The sequence below is a fragment of the Triticum aestivum genome, chromosome 3D (genome assembly GCF_018294505.1).
Source record: "Triticum aestivum cultivar Chinese Spring chromosome 3D, IWGSC CS RefSeq v2.1, whole genome shotgun sequence".
NCBI lineage: Eukaryota > Viridiplantae > Streptophyta > Magnoliopsida > Poales > Poaceae > Triticum > Triticum aestivum.
Genome location: NC_057802.1, coordinates 171,134,207 through 171,144,951, shown reverse-complemented (window position 1 = coordinate 171,144,951; position 10,745 = coordinate 171,134,207). Strand labels below are relative to the sequence as shown.

General features: G+C 46.7%; 1 protein-coding gene across 1 annotated transcript; it reads left to right on the top strand.

Moving 5' to 3' along the window:
- Positions 1-7,482: 7,482 nt before the first annotated feature.
- On the top strand, positions 7,483-9,310 carry LOC123078097 (peroxidase 72). The gene is made up of 3 exons (XM_044500495.1): positions 7,483-7,811; positions 8,209-8,400; positions 8,520-9,310. The coding sequence occupies exons 1-3, from the start codon at positions 7,581-7,583 to the stop codon at positions 9,102-9,104; spliced, it is 1,008 nt and encodes a 335-aa protein (XP_044356430.1). The 5' UTR covers positions 7,483-7,580; the 3' UTR covers positions 9,105-9,310.
- The last annotated feature ends 1,435 nt before the right edge of the window (positions 9,311-10,745 follow it).

Below are 10,745 nucleotides of genomic sequence, written 5' to 3'. Positions count from 1 at the left end.
TCTTAAGGCCAAAAGCTCAAGGAAAAATGCACTTGCTGTACAAAGTGCATTTCTGGTCCAGAAGTGAAAAGCTTTTCTACAACAAAAATATTACAAAAAGTGATGCAATATTTTTGCATGGGAAGATGTGCCATGGTCCTAAGAATATTTAGGAATTATCTCAGATTTTTCTGAGCAAGAAAAATTGAGGTTGCTTTGGAGCACAAAGTTCTGAAATGAGCTTAAGAGAGAAGAATGAATATTTTCCTTTTAGGAAAAATATTCATTTTATTATTTTGGGAATTTGTGGGAGGAATAAGGTAGATAGGTCACTTGGGTGAAAGCCAAGGATATGCCCAAGTGACAAGTCCATTTGAATTGATCCAAAAATCCAAATCAAATCAGGGCAAAAACCACGATGAAAACCAAGTCCGGAAAGAGAGAGAAGGCAAGTCCGGTAAAAAGAGAGAAGGCAAAATCCAGGCTGTCACAAACCTCCCCCACTTAGGATGAATCTCGTCCTCGAGATTCGGTTGCTTGGGAAAACCATTCTCGGTATGCAGTCCTTAAAAATTCCTCTCTTTCCCAGGTTGCTTCTTCGGTGTGATGCTCCCACTGAACCTTGTAAAATCTTATCTCTTTGCTGCGAGTGACCCTTTCTGTCCGATCCAATATTCTGATTGGCTTTTCCTCATAAGTCAAATCCTTAGCCAATTCTATCTCTGACATATCAGTCCTTTTCTCCGGTGGCGAGATGCATCTTCTTAGCTGTGAGATGTGAAACACGTTGTGTACTTCTGACAATTCTGGTGGCAATTCCAACTGGTAGGCAACTGTTCCGACTCTGGCCATGACGGGGAATGGACCGATATATCTGGGTGCCAATTTTCCTCGGGTTTGAAACCTCTTGACTCCTTTCATAAGGGTGACTCAGAGATATACGTGTTCTCCGGGTTCGAAGCTGATCTGGCGATGTTTGGCATCATAGTAGCTCTTCTGTCGGGATTTGGCCAGTTGCAGTCTGTCTCGGATTTCCTTGACTTGCTTCTTTGCTTCGAGCATTAAATCAGTCCCGAAAATACGGCTATCTCCGGTTTGAGACCAATTTAATGGGGTGCGGCATTTCCGGCAATACAGGGCTTCATAGGGTGACATCTTTAAGCTGGCCTGGAAACAATTGTTGTAGGAAAACTCGGCGTAGGGCAGATAGTCTTCCCACTTGGTTCCTTGGGCCAATGTACATGCCCGGAGCATATCTTCGAGTATTTGATTTACTCGCTCAGTCTGTCCATCTGTCTAAGGATGGTAAGCCGTGTTGTACTTCAGAGCGGTCCCCAAGGCTTGATGAAGTCGGGACCAAAATGCGGATGTGAATAGAGATCCCCTGTCGGAGGTGATAGTCTTGGGTACTCCATGCAGACTGACGATTCTTGATACATACAGCTGTGCAAGTTGATTTGCACGGTATGTGGTCCGGATGGGTAGGAAGTGTGCCACCTTGGTTAGAGTGTCCACTATGACCCATATCGCGTCGTTTCCTCGATGAGACCTTGGTAATCCGGTGATGAAATACATGCAAATACTGTCCCATTTCCATTGGGATACCGGCAGAGGCTGGAGGAGTCCGGCGGGTTTTTGGTGTTCCGCCTTTACCTTATTGCAGATATCGCAGCAGGCCACAAAATACGCGATGTCTTTCTTCATTCCATCCCACCAAAATATCTGACGAAGATCCTCATACATCTTGGTACCACCGGGATGAATTGAGTATGGTGCTTCATGTGCTTCCGCCAATAATTTCTTCTTCGGACTGTCTTGGTTGGGTACGCAAAGTCTTCCTCGAAACCTTAGCGAACCTAGCTGATCCATAGTGAAATCCGGTGCTTGCCCTTGGTGCAGCTTCTGAACATATATCTGTAACACCTTATCATCCACTTGAGCTCTGCGGATTTCTTCTTCGAGAGTAGGAGCAACTTCCAATATATTGGTAAGACGGGCGTCGGTGATTACCAGATTTAGCTGCATGATTTCTTCATAGAGCTCTGGAGGCAAGGAATCCATTAGGGCATTGAGGTTGGCTGGTTTGCGGCTCAGGGCGTCAGCCACCACATTAGCTTTGCCCGGGTGATAATTTATTCCGAGGTCATAGTCCTTAACCAACTCGAGCCATCTTCGCTGTCGAAGGTTTAAGTCGGGCTGAGTGAATATATACTTGAGACTTTTATGGTCGGTGAATATCTGGCACTTCTTTCCTATCAGATAATGTCTCCAGATTTTCAAAGCGTGCACCACTGCGGCCAATTCCAAATCATGAGTAGGATGGTTTCCTTCATGTTGTCACAGTTGGCGAGATGCATAGGCCACCACTTTGCCATCTTGCATGAGTACACACCCCAGTCCTTTTCTGGAGGCGTCGCAGTAAACATCGAAACTATGGTAGATATCTGGAAGAGTTAATACGGGTGCCGATGTCAGTCTGGTTTTTAACTCATTGAAGCTCCGTTCGCAGTCTTCAGTCCATACGAACTTCTTGTCCTTCTTGAGGAGCTCAGTCATTGGCTTGGCGATCTTGGAAAATCCTTTGATAAAACGGCGATAATATCCGGCCAGTCCAAGGAAACTCCGGATTTCTGAGACGGTGGTGGGTGCGGACCAATCAAGTACATCTTTTACCTTGCTTGGGTCTACTGAGATTCCTTCTGCCTAGAGGATATGTCCGAGGAATCCCACTTGCTGGAGCCAAAACTCACATTTGCTGAATTTGGCATACAGTTGATGATCGCGAAGCCGTTGCAGAACTGCGCGAAGATGTTCCTTATGTTAGTCCTTGCTTTTGGAGTAAATGAGGATGTCATCAATGAACACCACCACAAACTTGTCCAAGAAGTCCATAAACACATTGTTCATCATATGCATAAAGAATGCGGGAGCATTGGTGAGGCCGAAGGACATAACAGTGTATTCGTAAAGACCGTACCGAGTGGTGAACGCGGTCTTAGGAATATCTTCCTTCTTAATCTTGAGTTGATGATATCCCGTCCTCAAATCAATCTTTGAGAATACTTTGGCCCCACTGAGTTGATCAAACAAATCGTCAATCCTCGGCAGTGGATACTTGTTTTTAATGGTGACGTCATTCAGCTGTCGGTAGTCTACACACATTCGCAGACTGCCATCCTTTTTGTCCACGAAGATTGCTGGTGATCCCCATGGGGAAGAGCTTGGACGAATGTATCCTTTTAGCAGCATCTCATCCAGTTGTTTCTTCAATTCCACCAATTCTGAGGAGGGCATCCAATAATATTTCTTATGTAACAGGGTGGTTCCAGGCACTAGGTCAATAGCGAACTCCAATTCCCGGTCTGGTGGCATGTCGGGCAATTCTTCAGGAAATACATCTGGATACTCACTGACCACTGGGTTTAATTCCACCTCTTCTGTCACGGCTGCGAAAACCATATCCTTCGTGGGGATGCGCTTGCGGGCATAAAAACTGGTAGTGCGACCTTCCATATTTTTCACGGTAACTTCTCTGGTCGCACAGCTGATGCAGACTTGGTATTGGGTTAACCAATTCATGCCCAGAATGACATCCAATTTGTTGGAATCGATGATTATCAACGATGTTGGAAACTTGACGCCCTTGATGTCAATCTCCAAATTTCGGCAGACGAGATTGCTTCAATGACGACTTCCGGGTCCTCTTGGGCTTCGTCTGCAGAGATGTGATGAACTTGCCCTTGGATTATATCGGGAGCGGAATACTGCTCCATGTAGTTGACTTGCGGCTGAAATGGAGCGACGTGCTTGGTGTTCTTGGGACACTGTCGGGCGTAGTGTCCGGTTTGACCACAGCTGAAGCACGAATTGTTGCGCTGGCAATCGTCGCGCACCGGGCTGGTCACGACATTCTTGACTTGTGTAGTAGTCTTGTTGACGTTCTGCTGCCAATTGGGTTTGTACTCCACCTGAGTCTATTGCCATGTACGAGCCTTTTGCACTGGTTGCATATCCTTCTTGGGCTCGCATTTGCGCTTGTGGTCATTAGCAGCTGGCTTGTTGTCGTGCAGGAGCTTGTGTTCCCTCTCGGCGATGAGGGCCTTGTTCACCAGAGTCAGGAAGTCCGGGAAATCAAACATACTGAGAGTGCACCGGAGATGTTAAAGTAGGCCTCCAAGGAATCGGTCGATCTTCCGCTCTTCTGTGGCCACATCGTGGAGAGAATAGCGGGCCAGATGGTTGAATTTATTCAGATACTCGGCGACGGTCATGCTGCCTTGAGTGAGAGCAAGAAATTCGCGTTGCTTGATCTTCATGACTCCGGTGGGAATATGATATTTGCGGAAATGATCCTTGAATTTTGTCCAAGTAATTTCCTCGTCGGCAGGCCATATTGCTTTGGCATTATCCCACCATATAGCGGAAGCTCCTTCGAGATAATGCGTTGCGAAGGGAACCTTGTCTCCGTCGTCTGTGCGAGCAATTTCCAGTTTTCTTTCAATAGTCCTTAGCCAGTCGTCGGCGTCCAAAGGATCAGTAGCATGGCTGAAACTCGGAGGCTTGGTTCGCTGAAAATCTGATAGCTTGAATGATGGCCATTCTGGTTTCCATTCTGCCCAACCATAACTTGTACACTTTTCTGTCAGGTTAGCATTCAAACTGTCCTCATGGTCAAGATACAAACTAAATGAGTAATGCCCAATTGATACAAATGTGAGCATCTGATTTGTGTCACTATCTCCTCTGATTTCTCTCAACCCATTCCTATTGATTGACAGAATGGGAATGCAGTAATATACCTTCAGCCTGCCTGCCATCTCATATCCTATCTCTTCAACTAGGTTTTCAACCATGATTGGAGACCAAGTATTTGCATCTACTTCACCGTACCACAGTTGATGACCATTGACATATGAACGATTGGTACCTTGCCCAAGGAAATAACCACCATGGTTAAACTGCACTGAAAACTTCCTGCTGCGCTTGTCTGCATACATGAAAACGGAGCACAACAGAGTTTCAGAATTTCTGTTCCACATAAACTGCAAGATACCAACTTTCAGTATGTAATTCACCTATACAACCAACATCTTCAACATGCACCAAAATATAGCACCTTATAGCACCAAATAACCTACAAACAGCCACCTTCTCCAAACCCAAAACCCTATAGGCAGAAACCCCCAAATCATGGTCTAAAACCCTAGGCAAATCTCCAAAATACAGATGGGCATATCTGACTAACAAACACACCATCCACAATGCCCATCTCTAAATTTCAACCCTGTAGCTTACAGCGCAAGAACCATGGCGGGGCGATGTGAGGGCTTACTGTAGTTGGGCGGCGGAGCGCCATCGGGGCGACGAACAGGCGACATCGCAACGAAACAGCTCCAGCGGTGAGATGCGCCGCGCCTGCACGGCGCCTCTCGCCCTTGTGCGGTGACTCCGGTGGTGGTGGTGCGGTGCGGTGCCGCCGACGATCGCCCTTCCCTCCTCCCCTTTCACCTCCTCCCCTTTCGTTATGATCGAAACCGAATGGACAAGGAGCTGGAGGAATTGCAGAGCCAGCCAAGGGTTTCCTTGTAAAAAGCCCAGGAGAACCCCGCAAACGCCAGCTGTCGCCTTGGATTGGTCAACAAGTGGTCAAATGGAGCGGCGACGAGTGGCGTACGATGAACAGTGACCGTACAATCACGTGTAGGCGTATTGAGTGACCGTATTGGTCGTATTTTAAAGTACAGTAGTCAAAGTGTGCTTTCTTCTTAAGTTCAAGTACCGCCAGTGCATTTTACTCTTAATTAAAGCAAGTCCTTCCGGAACCTGCGGCTGTCGACATGGATCATTGCGCATCCCGGCCGTGTCCCACAGAGTTGGTACATCACGTAGCCTAGATTTGTTATGATTGTAGGATATTATATATGCCTGAATCCCAGCAGTGTTGCATGATCACCAAATCAACATAAGAAACCCCCGCAATGCCCACACGGTCCTGCACTTGAATTAATTATAACCGGCGTCCCACCTGTAACCATGTTTGCGTGTGTAACCAAAGGAGTGATTAGTTCAAAAGCAAACTGTCCTTTCCTTCTGGCTACGAGCGCTTTGTTTACTTATAGTTACTTAATTACTTTGGCAGCTTGGTTTCAAATATTGGCACGTGTTGGAAAGGCTAAATTCCTTAAATATGGTTGGGTTTAAAGTGAGAGATACTACTTCCCACAGCAGCAACAACAAAAGTGCTCAGTCTTTTGGAGGTGCTCATAGGGTGAGTGTATGCGTGTGCATATGAGCGCTCTGTACTGTGTTTAAAAAAAAGTAAGAGGTCTATGGCTGGCCAGCCGACAATTGTACACTAAATTTCAACCTTCGAGACAATAAAGACAGTAGTTTTTTCTCTTTATTATTCCTATTTTTCCAAAAAATAATTCACCTTTTAATTCACTAAGATGAGACTTTGATCGACAATTACTTTCTTAGACGGTCGCCATATAGGGATCACCAGGCTACAAAGATTGGCAAACAACACACCGCACAAACACTAAGAATATGAACTTCAAAACAACAACAGTAACCATAAGCAATCTAGCTCAGAGTTTTCTAGAAGTATTGTGAGACCATCCAGAATTGCCATAGCATGTGTTTATAAATATGAATGTAATAATATTAATATGATATCATATATTGTGTGCATCAGTTGATGCAGAGGCTGGGGTACACCCCTTTTTTGAAGAAAAAACACATATTGAATGAACATACACCTTGTGTTAACTTGTATGTCTGAAAAATAGAGCCCCAAACAAGATGCTTCTCGTCGTTTTGGGTTGTTGACGTGAAATTTGTTGTGTCAATTGTTATAACTTATATTTACATGTTAGGGGCGCATTTGGAAGCACCGCAATGCATGTATCTTCGATGACTCTCATCCCTCCATCAACCATGTGATGCACGTTATGCAATGCATCCAGGAAGACGCCCGATGTGTTGGGCTAAAGCCGGTGCCACCAGAATCGGCAACATCACCCCGCAGAGTTAGGACCTCGTTAATTATGAGGATTTCTGTTTTTCTACTTTTTCTATCAATGGAATGATACCCAAGCTTTGCATATTCGTAAAAATATCTTGGTTAATTATGAGGATTTCTGGTTTTTCACTGTGGCCAATTTAGATATTGTTGTTCTTTTATGAGTAGTCCGCATGTTGTGTAAATAGAGGTGTTTGCAAGAAATTACGTTGCGCGTAGTGTATAGGTATAGAGCTGATGCTGGTTTCCGAAATCAAACAAAGACGTTAACACTAGGCGTTGGCTTGGGGCGGGCCAAGCTTGAAACCTTTTGGGTGAAGGAATTATGGCCAAGGCAGTTGAAACTAGCTACGCTCGATTATTTTTGTAACAACTCGGCTGCCACTCACCGTCCCGAACCACTCCACACCTCTTTCCTTTGCATATGCCACGACTATATAAACAGGACCATGCCCGCCTCATCTCACCACCCACAACAGGAGAAGCAGAAGCAAGCAAATATACAAGCTAGCAGCCCTCTTAATTCGTCGCTTGCAACGTAGTGCAGGGCGAAGTAGTTTGCCTGCATTGATAATCCATGGCGACCTCCATGGTTTGCCTGGTGGCCCTCTGCCTCGTGTCTCCGCTGCTCCTCGCCGGCGCCGTCGTCGGCAACCCGGGTTACGGCGGCCTGTTCCCGCAGTTCTACGACCACTCGTGCCCCAAGGCCAAGGAGATCGTGCACTCCATGGTGGCGCAGGCCGTCGCCAGGGAGACCAGGATGGCCGCCTCCCTCGTCAGGCTGCATTTTCATGACTGCTTTGTCAAGGTATCTCTACTACACACACTCTTCTTCCTGTCTACTGTATTAGTGTCATTTGCAACTTTGAATCAGATCCCTTGTCAGGCTGCATTTCCTCTCTGTTGCAGCAGTGTTATTTACACTTCATGCTTCGACAAAGCTACCAAGATATGTGCTGCACCTACATAGTTTTTTACTTTGCATTTTTAGTTTAGATTATAAGATATGCATTTTATCTTCTTTTTAGCATTTATCTTATTTGTTACTACCTTTGACTGCCCGAACTCATTTACTATAAGATGTGTATTTTTCACTTTGTGGCCCCAGTTTTATGTTCTCAAAGAGAAGAGTGGTTTTTCTACACCCCATCTCGGTGCCTCGTTAAGAAAACATCTTCCAGCAATAACTTTCTTTTTGAGTGTAGGGTTGCGACGCTTCTGTACTGCTGGACAACAGCACAAACATCGTGAGTGAGAAGGGGTCCAACCCCAACAAGAACTCCATCAGAGGGTTCGAGGTCGTCGATGAGATCAAGGTCGCCCTTGAGACCGCCTGCCCCGGCACCGTCTCCTGCGCCGACATCCTCACCCTCGCCGCACGCGACTCCACCATCCTCGTAAGTAACACCACTAGTAATTCTGCTTAGAAACATGAAAGAACAAAGGATCCCGAGTGAAAATGAACAACAACAAAAAACCATGTGTGTGACTCTTTTGGGTCCCAAAAAAACTGCAGGTCGGTGGTCCTTACTGGGATGTGCCACTCGGGCGGAGGGACTCTCTGGGCGCGAGCATCCAGGGCTCCAACAATGACATCCCTGCACCAAACAACACCCTTCCCACCATCATCACCAAGTTCAAGCGCCTCGGCCTCAACATCGTCGACGTTGTCGCCCTCTCAGGCGGCCACACCATCGGCTTGTCCCGGTGCACCAGCTTCAGGCAGAGGTTGTACAACCAGTCAGGTAACGGCATGGCCGACAACACGCTGGACGTGTCCTACGCGGCTCAGCTGAGGCAGGGGTGCCCACGCTCTGGTGGCGATGACAACCTCTTCCCACTCGACATCGTCACCTCCACCAAGTTCGACAACTTCTACTTCAAGAACATCCTGGCCGGCAGGGGTCTTCTCAGCTCCGACGAGGTCCTGCTCACCAAGAGCGCCGAGACGGCGGCGCTCGTGAAGGCATATGCAAATGATGTGCATCTCTTCTTCCAGCACTTTGCCCAGTCAATGGTGAACATGGGCAACATCTCGCCACTCACTGGGTCACAAGGGGAGATCAGGAAGAACTGCAGGAGGCTCAACAATTTCCACTGAGTTGCTAAAAAAATGCTGCTTGATTTGTTTGTGAATTGTATGTGGAGTTTGTGCATTTATTTTCAATAAGCAAGGGAGCCTTAGATGCTGCCTTGTGAGCTCTTGCTCAAAATCTTTCATACCCCTTGTAAGTGACCGACCCAAGATTTCTAAAAATGATGTTTGGTCTAATCCAGGATGTTACAGACAATGGTTTGAACATGTCATTGTTTGAGCATAAAAAATGACAAGTTTGAATTCCATCATATCTTTTGAATCTTTTGAACTGAAAGTCCAATTTATATTTTGTTTAATGTTTATGTTCCTTGCGACAAGGGCTTTCAAACAATACCACTCTTGAATACATTTTGACAAGTTTTACAATTTTACCATGTCTCAAATATTAAAACTTGTTGTTCGCCTCCACCGGAAAGCCCTCACCGTCAACTGCCTTGCTGTACGGTGGGAGGCCTCATGAGGAGGTATGCGCACTTTGCTCCATGGAATTCGAGTCGAGTCAGCACCTTGTGTGGGGCTGCTACTTCATTCACGGAGTTTGGGGCATCGTTGCCGTTTGGCTATCTATTACTCATAATTTTGCTTAGAATTTCTCCTCCCACGAGGAATGATGGAACCTGAACATCGCCAGGCTTTATTCGAAAAGGAAAAAAAAAAAGGCAAGGTCGTCATGTATGTTCTTTGGAGTCTGTGTAAGAACATCTCTAGCAAACTCCTTAAAAGCGGTCAAACCCTTATAATTTTCAGGTTTTAAGGTTTTGGTCCTAATAAGTGTCCATAAAAATCATGTAAAAGTGGTCCGACCCTCAAATATTTTAAAGCAAGACCCATATATTTTTGAAGGCTCGAAGGCCAAACTGAGGGTGGCCCTTATACCGGTCAAACCTCGTCAGGAAGGACGCGTCGCCACAATTCCACCATATGCCTCACCGGAATCGGCCCCCGGTTCAATTTGGGGCAGAAGAAGGGCGGGGCGAGGCGGCCGGGATGAGCGCCACCTCGTGGATGTGATCGGCCGCCGTCGGGGGCGTTCGGGGGACGGCGGGGAATGAGGAGGGGAGGCGGAGGAGGGCGGCGGGGAGCATCTCTGAGAGGAATATTCATTTTTACAGTGTCGTTCGCAGGGTCTGTTCTGCGGGAGGTAAAATCGACCCTTAAAACACGTTTTTTGCGACCCTTATCACGGTTTTAAAGGCCCGCGAAATTAAAAGTATGCCAGAGATGCTCTAAGAACTACGACAAAGAGAAGAGGGGGCAGCGGGTCACCTTGCCGCAGCCCCCTCCCATGTTTGATCCGGGCACCGGAAATTTCATTGAGAAACATCCTTGAAGTGGCCCTCGAGAAGATGGCCGCGACCCGGTTGCAAAAATCTAAGGGTCTCTTTTGCAAAATATCAAAAATGTTGTCCCACCAGGTGCGGTGGGCTCACAGTGGCAGGTAACAACATGTAAGCATGCACGTTGTTTCCTTGAAGAAGAGTTGAAACATGAGTCCTTCCGGGAATTAACCTGCTCCTGGCGACACGTACGTAGGCCAAGCGTACGTGTCCCGTGTCATCCAGAGTTGGTACATCATCCACTTTGACCGACCGGATTCGGTACGCGAGTCCGGACAAGGTGTAGGTTGAATGGTCGATCGATCAC

Coding starts and splice junctions, on each gene's coding strand:
- LOC123078097 (XM_044500495.1), top strand. CDS start 7,581: ATGGCGACCTCCATGGTTTGCCTGGTGGCCCTCTGCCTCGTGTCTCCG. Junction 7,812..8,208: donor TTCATGACTGCTTTGTCAAG/GTATCTCTACTA, acceptor TTTTGAGTGTAG/GGTTGCGACGCTTCTGTACT. Junction 8,401..8,519: donor CACGCGACTCCACCATCCTC/GTAAGTAACACC, acceptor AAAAAACTGCAG/GTCGGTGGTCCTTACTGGGA.